The sequence below is a fragment of the Bos mutus genome, chromosome 12 (genome assembly GCF_027580195.1).
Source record: "Bos mutus isolate GX-2022 chromosome 12, NWIPB_WYAK_1.1, whole genome shotgun sequence".
NCBI lineage: Eukaryota > Metazoa > Chordata > Mammalia > Artiodactyla > Bovidae > Bos > Bos mutus.
In genome coordinates this window covers 32,247,581-32,271,728 of record NC_091628.1, presented here as the reverse complement: position 1 = coordinate 32,271,728, position 24,148 = coordinate 32,247,581, and the positions used below count along the sequence as shown (strand labels likewise).

Genomic DNA, 24,148 nt, shown 5'->3' with positions numbered 1-24,148 from the left:
TGTCACGTGGGGCTGTCATTCTGAGAACACAGAACCACTGGTCTTGTGAACAGGGTGAGGACGTGGTCGGTGATGACTGGGGTTGGGGTTTAAAGTTACGCTGATGGAGGGGAGTCTGGATTGAAAGAGTGGAAGCAGGCAAGTGCTTGGGAAAACATGTTTCAAGTTTGGAATTCAGGGGCCCTATAGCAGTAGGGCTTCCCTGGTGGCTCAGAGGTTAAAGCATCTGCCTGCAATGCAGGAGACCTGGGTTCGATCCCTGGGTCGGGAAGATCCCCTGGAGAAGGAAATGGCAACCCACTCCAGTATTCTTGCCTGGAAAATTCCATGGGCAGAGGAGCCTGGTGGGCTACAGTCCATGGGGGGTGGCAAAGAGTCAGACACGACTGAGCGACTTCACTTCACATAGCAGTAGGATGCTTGGTCTACAGACTATAGGATTACAGGGCATCAGCGTGTTCAGAATGCCAAGGTGGTGATCAAAGATGGTGCTTAGAACTATGCCTAGAAGTAGGTGATCGGAGCCATAATAAATACCAACACAAAGGCCTGCTGAGAGTCATCACATGGAGGTTCATTCTCTCGAAAGTGGGGAGTGGAGATGAAAGTGGGCAGCATTCAAGCTATGCCTCCAAATATGGGACCATGTGAGCAGGCAGAGAAGGGACAGCATTACAGGGACACAGGAGGGAAGATGACCAGCGTGCGTGAGGGTGGGACCTGGGGCACCTACTGGAGTGATGGGAGTAAGTGTGGCTGCAGAGCCGTAGAAATCCTGACTGAGGTTGGACCAGAGGCCTCCGTTTGAGCTTACTAGGAAACTGGGAACCAACTTGCAACTAAAAATAACCTTTTTTTTTTTTTAATGCAGGCAGTACCCAAAGTTCTACAAGGATGGAAACCCCAGTGAGGACCGCCTGAGAGGTGCTGTGAGAGGAAGGGGTGAGGAGACCAGCGTTGCATCCAACAGAAATGCAAGGTTAGCCACCCTGGAGATTTACTTTCCTAGTAACCACATTCAAAAAATAACAAGTTGGTGAGGTTAATAACTTTATATTACACAATACATCCAGGGTATTAGCACTTCCGCACGTGGCACCTGCCACGTTTCTGGTGCTCAGTGGCCGCCATCCAGAGGTCTGGCACAGGCTGACAGCCCGACAGTCAGAAGGGAGCGAGTGGGCTCCACCTTCAGCAGTGACAATCAGAAGACGGATGTGTGGTCCCGAGGCATCGAGCTTGGGATGCTGTAGTGTGACACAATGCCACAAACAAAAGTAAGGACCACACGAGTCTGCACCTGCGGTGCAAGAAAAGACAGTGCTGCTCTTGTGGAAAGGATGATTTTTATTTCCATCCTAAATGATTATCACATTATTATTTAAACACATTTGAAAAATCCTGAAGTAATGTAAACTGAAGGCACAGAACAAATCAACACATTTAACTTGAGATGAGGGGATTTGAGTATTTTTTTTCAGTAACAATAAATTATGAACAAGTTTCCATCACCAAACATCATTCTGACCGAAAGCTCTGGTCTTTCATAGTAAAACCAAATTAGCTTAAGTTGACTTCAAGATTTCCACAGTAAAATAATATTGGAAAAAAGTCGCCCCTGGGTCCGCTGTAAGCCTTTTATTTATAACAAAGTGGTGGTCAGGATGTTTGCTGATGGACTGCCACTCGCCAAGGATGACACATTCTTTTAAAATGTTTTAAAAAATCGCAAAATGGGCTACAAAATTCTGTTTGGGGAACAGGGGAAAAAAAAAACAAAAAACTTGTTCCATGTCAATTAGAGTAACAAGTAACAATACCAGACTGCTTCAGAAGCCAGTCACCATAGAATAGTAACACACTGCAAGGGGCATTCCACTCTATCTTGGTTAACTATTGACCTTAGAGTGTCATAACAGTCATTGTTGCCATTTCTTATTTAGTAAAGAGATATGTTTAAAAAAACAATTTGAAAACTAACTGGAATAATCTGTGACACGCTACAGAAATGATGCAATGGCTAGGTTTTAAAGTAACGTGGTCATGCTTCACAATATACTGTAGTGTTCTAAAATACATTCTCTGATCATTAACACCGTTTATTACAGAGGGCACTTGTAAATTAGCTCAGATTCTGAACTAGGTTTATAAATGAAACTTTTCAAGTATACATAATATCCATAAGGTAGAGACTTTCCTCTTATTCACTCCATGTGTTCTTCCAGGGGACAACTGTGATGATTAAAGGATAAACAAAATGGGCTGGTCAGTTTTCAAAAACATGTCAGAAAACATGAGACAGTCTAGTGATCAAGGACTGATTGAAAGGTTTTTTTTAAAATCTGGAGTAGGTGGTTTCAGACATTAATATCTTCCAGACTTTTTCCTGAAACAAGTAAGTGTATAACATAAGTAAAGCAATAATGGGGGAAATTAAGGGCTTCTAAAACACTCAAGAGAATAAAATTTAAAAGGCCTATCTTCTACTTAGCTGTGATATATGAGTGTGCATTTAATAGCAATATGCCTTTATTTTTATCATCTAATTGCATAAATCACAAAAACATTCCCAGCCAAGTTTGCTGATAGAAGTATAATACAAACTCTAGAAAATGATTTTTAGCAAAAGCTGCTTCAAAATTTTCCTACATAACAAAACATTCCTTTGGAAATGAAATCTTTTAGACTGTCAAGTAAATGCAGCTTTTACCATCTCTAGCACTAAATTATAATTACCTCCCAAATTCTTTTTTCATTGGATAATATTATCTTTTATTCTGCAGTATTCTAATAATGGTACATTATTTTTAAAAAATGCCTTTAGTAGTCTCAGACTTATGTCTTCATCTATGAGTACTGAGATGAAAGTAGATACAAAATAAGCCAGAAAAATGACCTTTTAAACAGTATCGTTTGAAATGTTGGCACAGATGAAAATGGGGAGCGGCTTTTCCACACTGAGCAGGCGGCCACTCACGGCACTGGCCACCCAAGTGACAGCCCACTTGGCCTGTCTCGGGCACATGAAACTCATTTTATGACTCAGTGACTGAAAACAGAGCTACTGGAAGCCACCTGAGGCAGCCGGCTGGCTCACAGTTTGGGCAGACTTCATTCTTTATTACAGCTCACATTCTGACAACTGAGAACCTGGATTCTGAAAATGTGACCCCACGAGGGTTAGGGGAAGACGGGTTCTGAGCTGAGAGAAATGTGACAAAACTCAGGGGAGGAGGCATTTAAATATTAATAACAAAAGGACAAGCCTAGTGGGTTTGGCCCTGTGTGTCCCAGCTGCGTCAGCAGGCCCTAACAGAAACTTGACAAAACCAAAGGGGTTTCTTTCCAAGACCTAAAAAAAAGGAAGCTGTTCGACTTAACACCAAATTCAAAATCTACACCAGGCTGCCAGGCCAACAGATGACGGTCAGCGTGACTTTGTTTCTCTGCTCCTTCAGCATGGGGACCAGTGCCGAGTGGCTCATGCCCACGGTCGACAGGCCGTTCACAGCCACGATCATGTCTCCACATCTGGACAACAACAGACAGAAAGAGTCAGTGTTTTCACGGTATCAGAAATGTTGTCCTGAGATTTGTTTGGCACACTTACCCATTAACTGTCGATGATCAGGCTATATGACTTTCTTTGAGAAATATCTGGGTGATTTTTAAGCCTATGTTGGCTTTCCCTTGTCAACACCCCCATGCCAGCCTCTCCTGTAACTGGTGGATGATTTCAAAGGAAAGCAGAGTAATTTTCACAGAAGCTTAAGCAATGTATAGTTAAGAGAATACATCTGCTGCCTCCTTTAAAAATATCACATGATACATTTGGAGGGGGCTGCTATTTTCATTGTTGATTTTTTACAGCCCATTCATTCGAGGCTTCAATTAAATGAGACCCACACCTCTTTCAGCCAAGGATGCTTACTGTCCTTCGGCTGAATTATCACAAATGGATGGTGAATCTGAAGGCCTTTCTATCTTTTATAATTTTTAGTCTTTATTTTGAATATGAATATGTTACTTTCTTGTGATCTAGTTCAACTTCTTTTAGGAAGTGGAAGTTAATTAGTCTAAAATTCACATGAGACCCAGACTGGTTGAACCCTTGGCTGAGAGAACGGTTATTTCATCCCCGCCTCCCACTCTTTTCTCTGAAGTGATTTTTCCATCTCTACCAGGTGATAGTGGGGTCTGGAGCACACTGACCCTGATGCATTTTCCTCGATATTCTCGAGCTGTTGTTCTGTTTGCAAAATGTAAACTCCCCGATTTGTGCAGCACTCTGACTAGGATGTCAGCATCCACTTTTTAAGAACTGTTTCTTGCATCCAAAATTAGGTCCCAAGAACTTACAGTCACCTGTCTCCTCTGTCTGTATAATCTCTTGATGGAATGCCTCTTTCTTCTCATGGTGCCTGAGCTCTGAGAATGGCGGCACGGAGGCTGAGAGGGTACTTTTTGCCCAGTGGTGACAATGGCAGGGGCTGAATGGCCTAGACTCCTAGATTAATTGCTGTCAACGACTTCCAGCTATTTGACTATGGGCAGCTTTTTTAACCCGAATCCTCAGTGTCTTGCTTATAAAATAGTAACACCAGCAGCACCTACCTCGCGGGCCCATAGCCAGCACCTAGCACCGCGCCTGGCACGCACATCATCCATCAATACTGATGAAACCTCTACTACGAATGCAAGGCCCCATGCTGGCTGCCAGGAATCTAACACAAAATGCAACAAAATCCCTCCCACGTGGACTTGCATGAATTGAGCGTTATGTTGACATAAGTGCTGTAGAGAAAGTCACCTAATGACAGGACTGGACTCAGGTGCTCAGGGCAAGCTTCAGGTCACAATGTGTCCGCGTGACTCTGTGTTACTGTTAATCTCACAACAGGCACTGACCTGTGGTACCAAGATGCTTCAGTCTAGATCAGGCCTGGCAGATCTGTCTCTGTAAAGGCCCAGATGGTAGGTTACCATCCTGGGCTCTGTGAGTCACTGGTCTTGGGACTGGCCACTTGGCTCTGCCATCACATCTCAGAAGCAGCCCGAGGAGATAGGTAAACGAGGGAACGTGGGTATGTTCCAATAAAACTTTATTTACAAGGATGGACAACAGGCTGGACTTGGGAGCTGACCTTGGTCTAGACCGTGTCCATCACAGTAAATGCAAACCACATCATTAAGCACAATAAGACTCACTTTAATCTTCCGTCGTAATAAGCAGGGGTCCCCAGGACGATGGTTTTGATGAAAAAAGGCTGATTGGTGTGGTTCTCTTCGTATCCGCCGACGATACTAAAGCCCCAGCTTCCCAAGTAGCTTCTTCGTAAGACTATGTCATGGCAGCTATGAAGGGCACTGTCAACAAGAGACCAAGAAAAATTAGTGTGAGGGCTTTTTATAGCCTGTTCATCTTTGTTGTAACTCCACACCATGGTCCGTGCATCCATTACGGACGGGGAGCAACATACAACATGCTAGAACATGTGCTCTGGTTTCTTAGCTCAATGAGCAGCATTTAACAGAACACTGACACCAGTGGGCTGTCATCTGGGGCAACAGCTCTGCTGTCCCTGGTGGGTAGGGGCGGGGGCCCTTCCACTGTGTGTGCTGGCATGTACACACACCTGCTTATTTGCATTGTTTGATCTTCTGCAGAAGATTCAGAATAACGAAAACAACCTGTACTGTCCTAAAACATCAGGCCAACACATGGGACTCCTCTCTACTGGAAGCCTTTTTACACATTAACGACCAGAGATGTAGTAACACCACAAGCGTGGTGGGATCGCAAAGAGACAGACACAACTTAGTGACCAAACACCACCACAGTTGATTTATAATGTTGCTTTAGGTATACAGCTAAATATCCCTTGTTGCTATGTTTCCCCTTTGGTAACTGTAAGTTTATTTTTGAATGTCTGTGGGTCTGTCTTGTAAATAAGCTCATCTGTATCATTTTCTTTTTAGATTCCACATATAAGTGACATTATGTGATATTTCTCGTAGTCTGACTTCACTCATGATAATCTCTAGGTCCGTCCATGTTTCAGCAAGTGGCATTCTGTTCTTTTTGTATGGTGAGTAATATTCCACTGTACTGTGTACCACATTTCATTATCCGTTCCTCTGTAAGTGGACATTTAAGTTGCTTCCATGTCTTGGCTATCGTGAGAAGTGCTGTTGTCAACACAGGAGTGCATGTATCTTTCTGTATTATAGCTTTGTTTGGATATATCCCCCTAGTGGGATTGCTGGATCACATGGTAGCTGTTTTTAATTTCTTGAGGAACCTCCATACTATTCTCCATAGGGGTTGTAGCAGTTTATATTCTCCCCCCACAGTGTAGGAACTTTCCTTCTCTCCACACACTCTCCAGCATTTATTAGTAGACTGTTTGATGCTGGTCATTCTGTGAGGTGGTACCTCACTGTATCTTTATTTGCATTTCTCTAATAATTAGTAATGTTGAACACCTTTTCATGTACCTACTGGCCACCTGTATTTCTTCTTTGGAGAAATGTCTATTTAGATCTTCTGCCCATTTTTTGATTGGGTTGTTCTTTGTTGCTGCTGTTTCAGTGTTTAAGCTGCTTATATCAATACATTTTAGAAATTAAACCTTTGTTGGTCACGTTTGCAAATATTTTCTCCCATTCTGTAGGTTGTCTTGTTTATGGCTTCCTTCGCTATCCAAAAGCTTGTAAATTTGATTAGGCCCCACTTATTTTTGTTTTTATTCCTATTGCCTTGGGAGACTGACCTAAGAAAACATTGGTATGATTATGTCAAAGTGTGTTTTGCTTATGTTCTCTTCTGAGTTTTATGGTGTCCGGTTTTAAGTCTTCAAGCCATTTTGAGTTTGTTTTATGTCTGGTGAGTGGATGTGTTCTAACTTCACTGATCTGTATGCAGCTGTCCAGCCTTCCCAACAGTACTTGCTGAAGAGACTCTTCCTCATTGTACACTCTCACCCCCTTGGTCGGAGGTTACCTGGTTGTAGGTGTGCAGGTTTATTTCTGGGCTCTGTTCTGCTCCATGACCCATGTCTGTTTTCGTACCACTACCATGCTGTTTCGAGCACTGCAGCTTTGTAGTATTGTCTGATGTCTGAAGGACTATGCCTCCTGCCTTGTTATTTTTCTTCAGTATTGCTTTAGCAATTCTGGTATTTTATGGTTCTATATGAATTTTAGGATTATTTGTTCTAATCCTATGAAAAATGTCATGGGTAATTTGATAGGGATAGCATTAAATCTGTAGATTGCTTTGGGTAGTATGGCCACTTAAACACATTATTGACCAGAGACGTATTAATATGTCTTTTGTCACGCAAAAGTATATTTGACCAGAGACATTTCAATATTCACTTACATAACAAATTGCCAGCCACAGGTGGTGGTGGTGGTGTTCAGCTGCCCAGCTGTGTCCGACTTTTGAGACCCATGGACTGCAGCACGCCAGGCCTCCCTGACCCTCACCATCTTCTGAAGTTTGCCCAAGTTCATGTCCGTTGCATTGGTGATGCCATGCAACCATCTCATCCTCTGACGCCCTCTTTTCCTTCTGCCCTCAGTCTTTACCAGCATCAAGGGCTTTCCCTGGAATTACCTTGCTTTCTCTATGATCCAGCGAATTTGGCAATTTGTTTGGTTTTGGTATCAGAGTGATGGTGACCTCACAGAACGTCTTTGGGAGTGTTCCTTCCTCTTCAGGGTTTTGGAAGAGTTTGAGAAGGTATGGTTTAATTTCTTCTTTGTATATTTGGTGTGAAGCCATCTGGTCCTGGACTTTTGTTTGTAGGGAGTAGATGGGAGGAGAGTTGAGGGAGAACATATACATGCATATATATGGCTGAGTAACTTCGCTGTGCACCTGAAGCCATCACAGCATTCGCAATCGGCTATACACCAATATAAAGTAAAAAGTCTAAGACAGTAAAATTACAGATTCTATTTCACTTCTAGTAATCTAAAATTACCTATTTCTTCTTGATTCAATTTTGGTGGGCTGTATGTTTATAGAAACTTATCTGTTTCTTCTAGATTGTCAAATTTGTTGGTATTTAATTATTCATAGTTTTTTTGTATTTCTCTCATGTTTTTTTGTATTTCTGTGGCATTGGTTGTTATGTCTCCTTTTATATTTCTTATTTTGCTTATTTGGGTTCTCTCTTTTCTTCCTGGTGAGGCTGGCCAGAGATTTGTCAATCTTGTTTATCCTTTCAAAGAACCAGTTCTTGGTGTTGATTTTTTTCCTGATTTTTTTAAAATCTCTATTTTATTTCCTCTCTGATCTTTTATTTCCTCCTTTCTGCTAACTTTAGGTTTTGTTTGTTCTTTTTCTAATAATTTCAAGTGGTAGGTTAGGTTATTTCAGATTTTTCTTGTTTTCTTGAGGAAGGTCTATATTGCTTTGAACTTCCCTATAATTTTGCTGCATTCCCAGATTTTGTATGACTGGCTTTCTCTATCATTTGTCAAGGTATTTTAAAAAACTTCCTCTTTGATTTCCTTGTTGACATTGATTTTTTAGTAGCGTGTTGTTTAGTTTCCATGTAATTGATTTTTCTTCTTTTCTGTGGTTAATTTCTAGTTTTGTACCACTGTGATCAGAAAAGATGCTTGATATAATTTCTATACTCTTAAATTTCTTGAGGCTTATTTTGTGCCCTTGTATGTGGTTAATTCCTAGAGAATGTGCCATGTGCATATGAAAAGAAAGTGTATTGTGGGTTTTTTTTAAATGTAATATCCTGAAAATAGAAATTAAGCCTGTTTTGTTGTATCATTTAGGATTTCTGTTGCCTTACTGATTTTCTGTCTAGAAGGTCTGTCCATTGACATCACTAGGGTATCAAAGTCTCCTACTATTATCGTATACCCATCATTTTCTCCCTTTATGTCTGCTGATATTTGTTTTCTGTATTTGGGTGCTCCTGTATTAGATGCATGTATGTTGATGAGTATAAAATCCTGTTCTTGTATTGATCCTTTTATCATTATATAGTGTCCGTCTATCTTTCTTTATAGCCTTTAAAGTCTATTTTGTCTGAGTACTACAGCCCCCACTTGCTTGTGATTTGTTGCATGAAATGTTTTTCCACCCCCTCACTTTTAATCTGTGTGTCCTCTGCCCTAAAGTGGGTCTCTTATAAGCAGTATATTATAGCCTCTTGTTTTTTTTTTAATCCAGCTGCCACTCTGTTTGACTAGAGCATTTAGTCCACTGATGTTAAAGGTAATTTACTAAGATATGTATTTTGTTGTTAAATTGATCACTCATGTCTGACTCTTTGCTACGCCATGGACTGCAACGCGCCAGGTTTCCTGTCCTTCACTATCTCCCGGAGTTTGCTCAAACTCATGTCCATTGAATCAGTGATGCTATCTAACCATCTTATCCTCTGTTGCCCGCTTCTCCTCCTGCCTTCAATCTTTCCCAGCATCAGGGCCTTTTCCAATGAGTTGGCTCTCATTGGAAATTTTACAGTTTGTTGTGATCCACACAAAGGCTTTAGCGCACTCAATGAAGCAGAAGTAGATGTTTTTCTGGAATCCCCTTGCTTTATCTATAATCCAACAAATGATGGCAATTTGACCTCTAGTTCCTCTGCCTTTCTAAATCCAGCTTGTACATATGAAGTTCTCGGTTCACATACTGTTGAAGCCTAGCTTGAAGGATTTTGAGCATTACTTTGCTAGCATGTGAAATGAGTACAATTGTGCGGTAGTTTGAACATTCTTTGGCATTGCCCTTCTTTGGGACTGGAATGAAAATTGACCTTTTCAATCCTGTGGTCACTGCTGAGTTTTCCAAATTTGTTGGCATATTAAACACAGCACTTTAACAGCATCATCTTTAAGGGTTTGAAATAGCTCAGCTAGAATTCCATCACCTTCACTAGCTTTGTTCTTAGTAATGCTTACTAAGGTCCACTTGACTTCATACTCCAGGATGTCTGGTTCTAGGTGAGTGATCACGCCATCATGGTTATCTGGGTCATTATGATATTTTTTGTACAGTTCTCTATGTATTCTTGCCACCTCTTCTTAGTATTTTCTGCTTCTGTTAGGTCCATATCGTTTCTGTCCTTTATTGTGCCCATCTTTGGTCAAAATATTCCCTTGATAGTTCCAATTTTCCTGAAGAGATCTCTAGTCTTTCCCTTTCTATTGTTTTTCTCTATTTCTTTGCAAAGTTCACTTAAGAAGATTTTCTTATCTCTCGTTATTCTCTGGAACTCTGCATTCAGATGGATATATCTTTCCTTTTCTCTTTTGTCTTTCGCTTCTCTTCTTTTCTCAGCTATCTGTAAGGCCTCCTCAACCAACCATTTTAGCTTTTTGCATTTCTTTTTCTTGGGAATGGTTTTGATCACTGCCTCCTGTACAATGTTATGAACCTCTGTCCATAGTTCTTCTGGCACTCTATCAGATCTAATCCCTTGAATCTATTTGTCACTTCCACTGTATAATCATAAGGGATTTGATTTAGGTCATCCCTGAATGGCCTAGTGGTTTTCCCTACTTTCTTTAAATTAAACCTGAATTTGTCGATAAGGAATTTATGATCTGAACCACAGTAAGCTCCTGGTCTTGTTTTTGCTGACTCTACAGAGTGTCTCCACCTTTGGCTGCAAAGAATATAATCGATCTGATTTCGGTATTGACTATCTGGTGATGTCCATGTGTACAGTCATCTCTTGTGTAGATGGAAGAGGGTGTTTGCTATGACCAGTGCGTTCTCTTGGCAAAACTCTGTTAGCCTTTGCCCTGCTTCATTTTTTACTCCAAGGCCAAACTTGCCTATTACTCCAGGCACCCCTTGACTTCCAACTTTTGCATTCCAATCTCCTATGATGAAAAGGACATCGTTTTTGATTTTTTTTTTTTTGGTGTTCTAAAAGGTCATTATAGAACTGTCCAAGTTCAACTTTTTTGACATTAGTGGTTGGTGCACAGACTGGGATTACTGTGATACTGAATGGTTTGCCTTGGAAACGAGCAGAGATCATTCTGTCATTTTTTGAGACTGCACCCAAGTACTGCATTTTGGACTCTTTTGTTGACTATGACAGCTACTCCATTTCTTCTAAGGGATTCTTGTCCACAGTAGTAGACATAATATTTATTGTAGTATATATTTATTTATTGTCATCTTAAACTTTGTTTTCCCATTGATTTTATATTTCTTCTTTGTCCCTTGTTTTTTCTTTTTGTTTTTCCTTTTGTGGTTTGATTTTCTTTTGTATTATATTTACATTCTCTTCTTTCTGGTTTCTGTCAATCTATTTTATATTTTTGATTTGTGGTTATCTTTTTTCAAGTATGTTACCCATTTCCTGTATCTATTTGCCTTAGACTGGTAGTCATACAGCCTCAAATTCATTTTAGAGGGGGAAAAAAAATCTACATTTAATTACTCTCCTCCCCCACATTTTATATAATTTTGATGACCTCTTTTATATCTTCGTGTTCATTCTTTTGTTGTTCAGTGTGGTCATCACTTTCATGGAATTATTTTTTATTTCTTTTTTTTAACATATTTTCGACTGGGGGGGTTCTTTGCAGAAATTTAACACCTGTGCTGGCAATTTGTTATGTAAGTGAATATTGAAACACCTGCATTTGAGTAAACTCAAATCGTATCAGCAACTTTTTTTGCACTTAATGTATTTATTTGAAACTTTGTACATGTCCTACTGTAAAGCATTCTAGTATTTCATTAAAGCATGGCAGGCAGTGTGGCGGATTCCTCTGTTCAGGGGATCACAACATCTATTACAAAAACATAGTGTTTCACTGTGCTTTTCCCTGGAAGAGCAGATGCTACACTTTCTGGTGGCTTTTTTTTTTTTTTTTTTTGTCCTATGGGTGGTATTTCTTCTAGAATATGTTCTTTTATCTTCCATGATAGTAAACAAAGTGGATCTTTGAGGGGGGTTCTTTTAGAAACACAAAATTTCGTGATGCATCAGTTTTGAAAGGATCTGCCTGCCATTTCAGGAGACATGAGGAGTGGGTTCGATCCTTGGGTCAGGAAGATCTCCTGGAGAAGGAATGGCAACCCACTCCAATAAATTTTCCTGGAAAATTCCATGGACAGAGGAGCCTTGCAGGCTACAGTCCAAGAGGCCACAGAAAGTTGGACACAACTGAGCACATTAATTGTATTACTCTCTAAAAACATATGTCTCTGGTCAATGATATGTTAATCTGTGTACTGGCTTATATAAGTGATTTATTTTCCACTTATGATTTTCTCTTCCCTGTAGATTGTTACTTTTTTTTTCTATTTAGAGAAGACCTTTCGATCTTTCCTTTCAGATATGTTTTCAGTTCGGTCGCTCAGTCGTGTCCAACTCTTTGCAACCCCATGGACTGTAGCACGCTAGGCTTCCCTGTCCATCACCAACTCCTGGAGCTTGCTCAAACTCATGTCCATCGAGTCGGTGATGCCATCCAACCATCTCATCCTCTGTCATCACCTTCTCCTCCTGCATTCAATCTTTCCCAGCATCAGGGTCTTTTCCAGTGAGTCAGTTTTTTGCATCAGGTGGCCAAAGTATTGGAGTTTCGGATATGTTTAGTATTGCCGTATTCTTTAGTTTTTGCTTGTATGAGAAATCCTTTCTCTCCCTCTGTTCTAAATGATAATCTTCCTGGGGAGAGCATCCTGGGTGGTATAGTTTTCTCTTTTCAGGACTTTTGAATTTATCTTGCCACTACCTTGCCTGCTGCCATTCCTGCAGAGAAGTCAGTTGATAGCCTTGTGGGGGTTCCCTTGTAATCAACTTTTTCTCTTGCTGCCTTTAGGATCCAATCTTTAACTTCTGTCATTTGTATTATACTACGTCTTGGTGTAGGTCTGTTTGGGTTTAGATTGTTTGCAACCCTCTGTGATCCCTGAACCTGAGTATCTATTTCCTTCTTTAGGTTTGGGATATTTTCAGCCATAATTTCTTCAAATACATTTTGATTTCATTTTCTTTCTTCCCCTACCAGAGTCCCTACTATGAGTAGACTGGCACACTTTATATTACTCCATGGCACTCTATTGCTTTCACTCCATGCCCCCCTCCCCCCAACTTGGCTCTCTGCTGTCCTGACTGGGTGATTTCCATTATTCATTCTTCCAGGCCATTTATTCATTCTTCTGCATTATTCATTCTGCTATTCATTGCCTTCAGCTCAGCTTTTGTCTCTGCAAATGAGCTTTCTTATTTTCTTGGTTTTTCTTTATATTTCTAGTTCATTTTTACTCTGCATTTCTGTCCATAGCCTTTCTTAATTCCTTCAATATTTTCATCATCTCCTTTTTAAAACTGGTGTCTATAAGACTGAAGAGGTCTTTCACTGTTCTTTCAGGGGAATTCGCTTGGCCTTTTAACGGGAAACGGTTCCTCTGCTTTATTTTACTTCTATTTCTCTCATTCTGAGTTTAGGAGAAACTGTGGTCTTGGGGGGCTATTTATATGAAGGGGCATCCCTGTGTCACTTGTGAAGGTTTAATATATTTGGTGCGAGGGCTGTCTTTAGCATGAATGCCTGCCGCCTCTCCTCAGTGTGTGCCGGTCAAGTCCCCTTGATGGGTGTGTACAGATGCAGTGGCTGGCCTGCTCCTGGAGTTTCTGGTGGCAGGGGTGGTTTGGGAACACCCCCAGAGCACATGGTGGGTGTGGAGGCAGCTCGAGACCACTCTTGGAGTCCCAGGGGAGCAGCGATGGTGGTTTGTGGCTGTTTCTGGCATCTGGGCGGGTGGTGGCTCACATGATGGTGTCTTGTGACCACACCTGGAGTCCAAGAAGGAGATGGCAGCAACTGTGACCCTCCTGGTGTCTGGGCAGGCAGCAGTGGTGGCTCATGGCGGCTCCTGGATCCTGTGCAGGCTGTGTCCTGCCCTCTGTGAGTATGCATATGGGGAAAACGGTGGGTCCTGCTCCTCGCCTTGCACATCCCCAGACACTGGCACCTGGTCTCAAGGGTGGCCAGCCGTCCTCCGTGTACACCCTCTGTAGTCGCAGCAGATGCCCACCACTCCCCGACTGTTTCTGCACAGCCAACCCCAGTCCTCTCCCGGGTCTCATTTCTGAAGCCCAAGATTCTCTTTGCCCTTTCAGCTCTCTGAAGTCGTCTGCCAGCATCCAGCAGGCACTCTGTAAGACTCATTCCATGTGCAGATGCATTTTTGATATGTTTGTGGGAGAAACTGAGCTTCAGGTCCTTCTACTCCACCATCTTGACCACTTATCTGTTTTTCGTTCTCAGGATTGCTCTATTTGAGGCCTTTGTGCTTCCATACGAATTTTAAAACTTTTTGTTCTAGTTCTGTGAAAAATGCCACTTATAGACATTGCATTGAATCTGTTTATTGCCTTGTACTATATTGTGTATTTCTCACCTAAAATCTTTGTTACTGTTCCTGGCACATCAGAAAATGCTCTGAACACAGGAAGAAGTGCTGACCCCAAAACTAGCCTGGGATAACAGAAAAGGGGAGCTACAAGTAGCAGGGGTGTTTCTTCAGGACTTCACTGGTCCTGTCCTGACCAGAGGCAGAGGTACCTGTGCGGAACTGCTCAGCGTGAGGGCGCAACTTCACACAAAGACTTTTGGGATGAGTGTTTATAATCAGTTAGGCTCCTTCTCAGGGCCAACATCTCACAACTTAGATGGCATGTCTGTAGGAATTGAAAAGCATTATAGCTATGTTGACTTTTTAATGGGCAGAAAGATCACTTTTGGTGCTTGAAATAAACCTATGAAGCAGTTAATCATCTCTGTTGTAAAAAAAAAAATCTTTCTCCACAAAAGCCCTATAGGTCCCTGTGACAGTAATTCTATTACAATTTTGGGCTTTCTTTTCCCCGTCTTATCCTTTTAACCAAGAGGACAAGTCAGCAAATTAAATTAACTAAGTTCAATAATGTTCTTACTTTTTTCTGTTATTCTTTATGTGAAAATACTTTATAAACCATACAGCACCATATAAATGCTATTAGTAATTTATTCCAAATGAAACCAGATGGCTCAGAAACTGGTACATTCTTACTGCTTAAAGAATCAATCATTTTCACACTGGGTTAGAAGAATGTTCTGTCATAGTTCAATTTCAGTATTCTTCTCTACAGTAAGAATCTAAACTGAGCTGGAAAAGAAGATGATAATATAATGGGCATCCTCCCTGCCTCAGTACCAAACCACACAGCCATGGTCTGGAGGTCCCAAACGTCTCATGACCAGATACTAACCAGCTGAAGAATGTCCTGGCTGGTCAGCTGGTCAAAAGCCATGACCTCTTTCTAACAGGGGTTAAGAGCACGTACTAGTGAACATCAGTGACTTGGCCTACAGTCTCTCTATGTCCAATAAAAACTCAGTTTTATATTCCTTTTAAGGAAGAGTTAAAAGGATTAAGAAAGGGCTTTTAGAACAGCTCTGGGACAGGAAGACACTTTGACCTGGTTTTCCCAGTGGAGACTACACCTGAGTCTCAGCATATGTCAGAGTGAAGGTAAAGGACAGTCTTCTGAGCAAGGAGAATGAACGCCCACTCTCACGGCAGCCCACGTGGGGGCCTCTAGTAGCACGTGTCAGCACCTCCCAGCAGTGTCAGAGTAAGGCTGGTAAAGGACAGTCTTCTCAGCAGGAGACCGAATGCCCACTCTCATGGTGGCCCACGTGGGAACCTCTAGTAGGGGTCATTTTTATAAGCATATGTAAATCTCTTCAGCTTAGTTCTTATTGTTAAATTTACCTTTTTGACTCTAATAATCTAAGAAAAACTGGGGGCTTCCCAGGTGGCTCAGTGGTAAAGAATCTGCCTACCAATGCAGGAGACATGGGTTTGTTCCCAGGGTCGAGAAGTTTCCCTGGAGAAGGAAATAGCAACCCACTCCATTATTCTTACCTGGGAAATCCCATGGACAGAGGAGCCTGGTCTACAAACCATGGGGTCACAAAGCACGAAGAAAAACTGACCTGATTTGAAGTCGTAGCTGCTGCTGCTGCTAAGTCGCTTCAGTCGTGTTTGACTCTGTGCAACCCCATAGACGGCAGCCCACCAGGCTCCTCTGTCCCTGGGATTCTCCAGGCAAGAATACTGGAGTGGGTTGCCATTTCCTTCTCCAACGCATGCATGCGACCCCACAGCTGGCAGCCCACCAGGCTCCTCCATCCCTGGGATTCTCCAGGCAAAAATACTGGAGTGGGTTGCCATTTTCTTCTCCAATGCATGCATGCTAAGTCACTTCAGTCATGTCCGACTCTGTGAGACCCCATAGATGGCAGCCCTCCAGGCTCCCCTGTCCACAGGATTCTCTAGACAAGAACACTGGAGTGGGTTGTTACTTTTATCTAACTAAAGCCTCTTTCCTTCCTCATTAACTTTGCTGTGCTACACCCTAATAAAGGCTGTAATGACAATTTTCCATAAAAGAACAGAAAAGCCTCAGCACCTGGGCAGCCCGAGCCACATGACCCACGACGGGGACCAGCTAGCGTCGTACTCGTTCTCGCTGACGGTGCTGAGTGGCTCGTCCAGGCCCTGGGCAGCCTCCTCCACCACCTGCACCTCCAGTGCTTTCAGGGCCACTGTGGGGGATGTGGCACTGGCTTTCAGCATTGCCACAGCCTCACTGTGGCTTAAATTGGTCAAATCAATGCCATTGATGTTCAACAAGATGTCACCTGTTCAAATGAAGAAACAAGGAAAATGAGTTACCAAGTGGTTACTTCCCTATGAATCCTGTTATCTTTAAACTAATCAACAAAGGTTAGGTCCAAAATCTCTGATGAGATAAGAGACCATTTTTCTCTTCTTTGTAATTCTAGAATACTGAGGAAAAATCCAGTTCACAGAGAACACTCCCAAACAATTCAATTTTTTTTTTTTAAATGTAGTAATATACAGGAAAAGTTGTGGCTGTGGGATTCAGTCGGGTTCACATCGTCAGTGCTGGTGTAGCAGCGGACAGGCCCTGGACACTGTCATTTCTCTATCTACAGTTCCTTCCAATTAAGAAAATGATTTGATCTTTTGCCCTAGAAATGGATTTTTAATACATTCTAGGCGATGGCACCCCACTCCAGTACTCTTGCCTGGAAAATCCCATGGACAGAGGAGCCTGGTGGGCTGCAGTCCATAGGATCGCGAAGAGTCAGACACGACTGAGTGACTTCCCTTTCACTTTTCACTTTCATGTATTGGAGAAGGAAATGGCAACCCACTCCAGTGTTCTTGCCTGGAGAATCCCAGGGACGGGGGAGCCTGGTGGGCTGCCGTCTACGGGGTCACACAGAGTCGGACACGACTGAAGTGACTTAGCAGCAGCAGCGGCAGCAGTTTATATTTATACAGTTTTATACATCTAGACAGTTCTACATAGCTCACGCAGTGCAAACCTATCAGAGTATGTAGAGAGGGTATCCTTGGGCCAACACAAATGAAATTCATGATTCGAACATGTCCTGCTTGAGGAAGAAAAACAGTGTCTGTTGCTAGGCTGAGTAATATAATGAAAAAGAGCAATGCAGCTTATATAAAAGGTTAGGAAGGAAAGGATTAGTTTTAATAAGAAGCACAAACATTTGTACTAAGAAAGTCCAGAGTAATCCTCTCCTAATTCATTAAAGCAAACATTCTCTTTGTAGAAAATTAAATATATATATATAAATAAAATTACCTCAAATTCCACAACAGAATGAATAACTTTACAAAAACAGCCTTATAAAGATATAATTCATATACCATTCAATTAAAGTCTGTGATTTTATGGTTTTATAGTCAGAGATGTACAACAATCACATGTCATTTTTAGAACATTTTTATTACCACCTCCAAAACCCTATACCACTAATCTTAAACAACTACTAATCTATTTTCTATCTCTAAAGATAGATATATAGACATATAAATATAATTTGGATATTTCATATATATGGAATCATGTAGTCTTTTGTGACTGGCTTCTTTTACTTAGCATGTTTCCAAGATTCATTTCTACTGTACAGTAGAATGTGGGAATACATCATTCTTTTTTATGGCTAATTAATATTCCATTGTATGCATGAATCACATTCTCTTCATCCATTCACTAGTAAATGGACATTTGGGATGTTTTTACTTTTTGGCTATTATGGAAAGTACTGCTATAAACCTTCATGTACAAGTTTTTTGTGAACATATGTTTTCATTTTTCTAGGAATGGAATTGCTGGGTCATATGAGAACTGTTTAACTTTTGAAAGAACTGCTAAACTGTTTTACAAAACAATCGTACCATTCTGTATTCTTGCTGGCAAATTATAAGTCAGTTTCTCTACATCCTTGCCAATGTTTGTTATTGTCTTTTTAAACTATATTCATCCTAGTGATGAATTTGCATTTCCCTAATAACTAGTGTCACTGAGCATCTTTTCAAATGATTATTGGCCATTTGTGTATCTTCTTGGGAGTAATGACTATTCAGATCCTTTACCCATTTTAATATTGGTTTATCTCTTATTATTGAGTTATAAAGGTTCTATAAGTACTCTAGATACAAGCCCTTCATCAGATACATAATTTATAGATATTTTCTCTGATTCTGTGGGTTGTTTTTTCCCTTTAATGATGTATCCTTTGCAGCACAAAAATCTGTGATTTTGATAAAGTTCAGTTTACTGTTTTAGATTTTTAGTTGATTTACAATGTCATGTTAGTTTCAGGTGTACAGCAGTGATTCAGTTTTATATATATGTATATAAATACATAGATCTTGAGCATCTTTTCACATGCCTTTTGGTCATCTAATGTCTTCTTTGGAGAAATATGTTTAGATTATCATCTGCCTGTTTTTTGATCGTTTTGTTGTTTAGTTTTTGATATCTGAGCTGTTTGTATATTTTGGAGATTAACCCCTTGTTGGCTGCATCGTTTGCAAATATTTCCTCCCATTCTGTAGGTAGTCTTTCTGTTTCGTTTATGGTTTCCTTTGGTGTGCAAATCTTTTAAGTTTAATTAGATCTCAATTGTCTTTATTACCATTACTGCAGGAGATGGATCCAGACATTGCTTCAGTTTTCATCAGTGTTCTGCCTACGTTTTCCTCTAGGAGTTTTATAGTATCCAGTCTTACATTTAGTCTTTAACTCATTTTGAGTTTATTTCTATATATGGTGTTAGAGAATGTTCTCAATTCATTCTTTTACATGTAGCTGTCCAGTTTTCCAAGTACCACTTACTGATGAGACTGTCTTTTCTCCAGTGTATATTTTTCCCTCCTTTGTAACTGACTATAGGTGTGTAATTAATTGACTATAGCATTTATTTCTGGGCTGTCCTGTTTCATTGATATATTTCTCTTCTGTGCCAGTGTCATACTGTTTTGATTACTGTACCTTTGTAGTATAGTCTGAGTTCAGGCAGCCTGATTCCTCCAGCTCTGCTTTTTTCTCAAGGTTGCTTTAGCTATTTCAGATATTTTGTGTTTCCAAACTTTTAGTTTTTTTTCTAGTTCTGTGAAAAATGCCATTGGTAATCTGATAGGAATTGCACTGAATCTGAAAATAAACAAACTCCTTTTGACAATACTGATTCTTCCAATCAAAGAACATGGTATCCATCTCTCTGTCTGTCTCATTTTTTATTTCTGTCATCAGCATCTTATAGCTTTTAGAGTACAGGTGTTTTGACTCCTTGAACAGTGAAAGTGTTATTCACTCAGTCATGTCTGACTCTTTATCATCCCACGGACTGTAGTGTGCCAACCTTCTCTGTCCATGTGATTTCCCAAGCAAGAATACTGGAGTGGGTTGCCATTTCCTTTTCTAGGGGATATTCCCAACCCAGGGATTGAATCCTGGCCTCCTGCATTGCAGGAAGATTCTTTACTGTCTGAGCTACCAGGGAAACTTGTTAGGTAGGTTTATTCTTGGGTATTTTATTCTTTATCTTTCATTGTTAGTGTATAGAATTGCAACAGATTTCTGTGCACTAATTTTGTATCCTGCTACTTTACTGAATTCACTGAAAACTACTCCAGTAGTTTTCTGGTAGCATGTTTTGGACTTTCTAAATATTAATATGTCATCTGCAAAAAGTGACAGTTTTACTTTTTTTCCAATTTAGAGTCCTTCTATCAGACTGTTGTAGCCTGGACTTTCAAAACTATATTCAATAAAAATGGTAAGAGTGGACAACCATGTCTTGTTCCTAGTTTTAGACAGAATGCTTCCAGCTTTTCACCACTGAATTTGTTAGCTCTGGGTCTGTCACACATGGTCTTTATTATGTTGAGGTAGGTTCCCTCTATGCTCATTTTCTGGAAAGTTTTTTTTATCATAAATGGGTGTTGCATTTTGTCAAAAGCTTGTTCTACATTTACTGAAATAATCATATAGTTTCTATCCTTCAATTTGTTAATGTTTATCAACCTGATTTGCAGATATTGAAAAATCCTTGTACCCCTGGGATAAATCTCACTTGATCATGGTATATGATTCTTTAAATGTATTGTTGGGTTCAATTTGCTAATATGTTGTTGAGGACTTTTGAATCTATGTTCATTAGTGGTACTGGTCTTTAATTTTTATTTTTTTGTGGTATTTTTGTCTGGTTTTAGTATCAGGGTGACAATGGCTACACTGAGTTTGGGAGTGTTTCTTCCTCTGCAGTTATTTGTAATAATTTCTGAAGAACAGGTGCTAACTCTTGTCTAAAGTCTTGGTAACAGACTTATTTATTGGGAGTTTTTTTTCTGACATTCAATTTCAGTACCTGTAATCAGTCTGTTCATATTTTCTATATCATCCTGTTTCAGTCTTAGGAAATTGTACTTCTCTTAAAAATTTGTCCATTTCTCCTAGATTGTCCATTGTATTGGCTTATAGTTGCTAGTGTAGTCTCTAAAGTCCTTTGTATTTGTATATCTGTGGTGTTGGCTGTTAACTTCTTTCTCATTTCTAATTTTACTGATTTAGGCCCTCTCCATTTTTTCCTGCTGAGCCTGGAAAAAAGTTTATCAATTTTGTTCATATTTTCAAAGAACAAGCTTTTAGTTTCATTGATCTTTTCTACTGTTTTTGTTTTAACTGCTTGTGTTTTTGGTATCATATCTAAGATAACCATTGTTAATCTACTGCCTAATCAAAGCCATGAGGATTTACATTTGGTTTTCTTTTTTTTTTTTTTTAAATTTAATTAGTATACATGTGTTCCCCATCCTGATGGTTTTCTTCTAAAAGTTTCACCTCTTACATTTAGGTCTTGGATCAGTTAATTTTTATATATGGTGTAAGGTAGGGCTCCAACTTCACTTTTGGAAAATAGCTTTTAAGATTTACTTTTCCATATGAAACAAACCAAATATATTGAGAATGCTATTTTTACAACTACTACCCCCCATACAAATTATATAGTATTGACTGTTGTTTAGTTGCTAAGTCATGTTGAAATCTTGTGACCCTCATGGACTATAGGCTCCTCCTGTCAATGGGATTTTCCAGGCAAGAATATTGGAGTGGGTTGCCATTTCCTTCTTTAGTAGTATTGATAGGGGTTGTGAAATTGTGAATGAATTAATCCCTAAAACCACTACCTTTTTATTAAGTTTATCTTCTGCTCGACCTCTTCTGTGAGCTTCCTCCCACTCAGACACTTTGATAGTCAGCAAGTGTATTTCTGCTGGCAGTTAGTAAAATCAAGAGAGATAATCTTTCCAAGTATCTAGTCTGCCATAATGCTGGGAACATAAATCTCTTAGAGGATCTTTTCCAACATAAAGTAACCCAACAGTCTAAGTAACTGTTAGAAAGTAACAGAACCATTATTAAGCTCCAGCAATTTCCCTTTACATTAGGAATTTTTCTAACCTTATAGAGGCCTTATGCTTCCATACGTAAAGCAGTGGTCCCCAGTCTTTCTGACACCAGGGACCAGTTTCACGCAAGACAGTTTTTCCACTGGGATTGGGGGCGGGGGATGGTTTGGGATGATTCAAGCACATTACATTTATTATGCACTTTATTTCTATTATTACATCAGTTCCATCTCAGATCATCAGGCATTAGATCCTGGAGGCCAGAGATTCTTGATGCAAGGGATATTTTAAGAAGCTATGCTTAACAGAAACCTTTGTTAGATATACTTTATTTGTAAGAATGCAAGCTGAGTTTGAGAGATGTGGTGAAACTGTCCAAGCCCCTAGCTTACCTCTCTTGATTCTGCCATCACGTGCAAGGCAGCCATGAGGTGGCACACTGGTCACAAAGATGGGCAGTTCCCCACTCTTACTTCCTCGGCCTCCAGCTACTGTCATCCCAAGGGACTCATGTGGTTCTTTCTTTATAGTAATGTGTTTTTCTTGGCATGTTACACACTGGGCAAGATCCTAAATGTGAGAGGAAAAACTTACTGGATAATAAATAATATATATAGGCAAAGTAAAGACAGCTGAAGTAAAAATTTATGTGGCAATTATAAAGACATTAAAAAAAATCACTATAGCATTGAAATTTAATACACTGTTCTTCACAGGCACAGGAACCCTGTGGATCACAATGGCAAACTCTGGACTACTGTCTCTTCACATGACTGTACATGGAACTGAAACACTCAGGGCTGCTGACACAGGCAAGTCCAAGTAAAACAAGGTCATCATTTATATATAGTTACCATGAGCTCCCAGGTCGGATCAATCTACAAAAGTAAATAATGAACTTGAATTTTAAGATCCTGAAGAGAAGCCAATTAATTTTACTTCCATTTTTCTCTTATATTCTTTGAGAGAAAAGTTGACAGTAGTATTAAAGTGTGGATTTTACTAACTGCCAAAACCAAAAAAGCTACATACTTATCTTCTGATTCTGACTAACAAAGGTTATCAGAGCACTCAGTCATGAAGCAGATGCAAATATACCTTCAAACCTTTTATGAAAAACTAAAAGGATATAAAATAATTGAATTTTTGAAGTTAATGACAGGGAAATAAATCCCCAACGAACTATATTCTCAAGGAAAAGCTATTTTTATTGACATCTGTTACTGTTACTTATTACTGAGATACTCTTGATAACCAATTTTCTTTTGAAAATAGAATTCAATAAAATCAAGGTACATATATATAACAGGAATATTAAAACAATATTGAAGACTTACTGTGTGCAAAGCTCATGGATTTTATGCATTATTGTTTAAGTTTACTTGTTTTTGGCTGTGCTGGGTCTTCATTGCTACACAGGCTTTTCTTTAGTTGTGGCAAGTGGAGGCTACTCTTCATTATGGTGCAGGAGCTTCTCATTGTGGTGGTTTCTCTTGTTGCAGGGCACAGGCCCTAGACAGGCTCAACAGTTGTGGTGCATGGGCTTAGTGGCACATGGGATCTTCTCAGATCAGGGATCAAACCCGTCTCTCCTGCATTAGCAGGCGGATTCTTTACCACTGAGCCACCAGGGAAGCGCTATATACATTATTTAATTTAATCTTCACTGTGGTCTTCAAAGTAAGTGTACTGTTGCCCCCCCACCCCACTTTTATAGATGAGGAAACAGCTCAGCTCTTGTAACTTGTCCCAAATCATACAGCTCTTTAAGTCTCTGCACAGGGATTTGAGCAGATGCAAATATTTGAACATGTGCACATAATATGATGCACTCCGTATACATATGTTTGTGTGTGCCCACACCACACCACACCACTACTATCCCACAGGGAAAGCTAACATAAGAAGGTTTCCAACATTTAGCAACTATGAGAAAATGCAGGTAAGAATTAACATTATTAACAATATCAACAATAGAAATATGAGTTTATGGTTACAGAACTGTAGCACTCCTTTATTGACATGATTTGAAAGCACTGACATGTACCTATCTGTTAATCCAGCCCCTGAAACTGCAGGCCCATCTCCCTTTCTCTGATCCTAGAACACATATAACTCTTGAAATTTTATTTAAGGGAGCTACTTGCAAGAACTGGCTAGCACTCCTAGAAAATGTTATGACCTAATAGAAAACTTGGAAATGTCTTAAGCCTGTTTAAAGGTATGAAATCTATCTTAGTATCCTTCAAAAATGGACAAAACCCACTTTGTTAAGACAACTCCTGTAAATTCAGTAGTCTTGAGTATATTTACAAGCAATTTTGGCTTTCAGGTATT

The 24,148-nt window shown here is 40.1% G+C and overlaps 1 protein-coding gene across 1 annotated transcript in view; it reads right to left on the bottom strand.

Annotated features, from left to right (window-relative positions):
- Positions 1 to 1,327: 1,327 nt before the first annotated feature.
- LNX2 (ligand of numb-protein X 2) overlaps positions 1,328 to 24,148 on the bottom strand; it is an 89,525-nt gene continuing 66,704 nt past the window's right edge. The window contains exons 7-10 of the mRNA XM_070380487.1: positions 22,204 to 22,381; positions 16,470 to 16,701; positions 5,209 to 5,367; positions 1,328 to 3,531 (exon numbers count right to left, since the gene is read on the bottom strand). Of these exons, the coding sequence (XP_070236588.1) occupies positions 3,396 to 3,531; positions 5,209 to 5,367; positions 16,470 to 16,701; positions 22,204 to 22,381 (705 nt within the window). The 3' untranslated portion in view covers positions 1,328 to 3,395. The remainder of the gene's footprint in view (positions 3,532 to 5,208; positions 5,368 to 16,469; positions 16,702 to 22,203; positions 22,382 to 24,148) is intronic.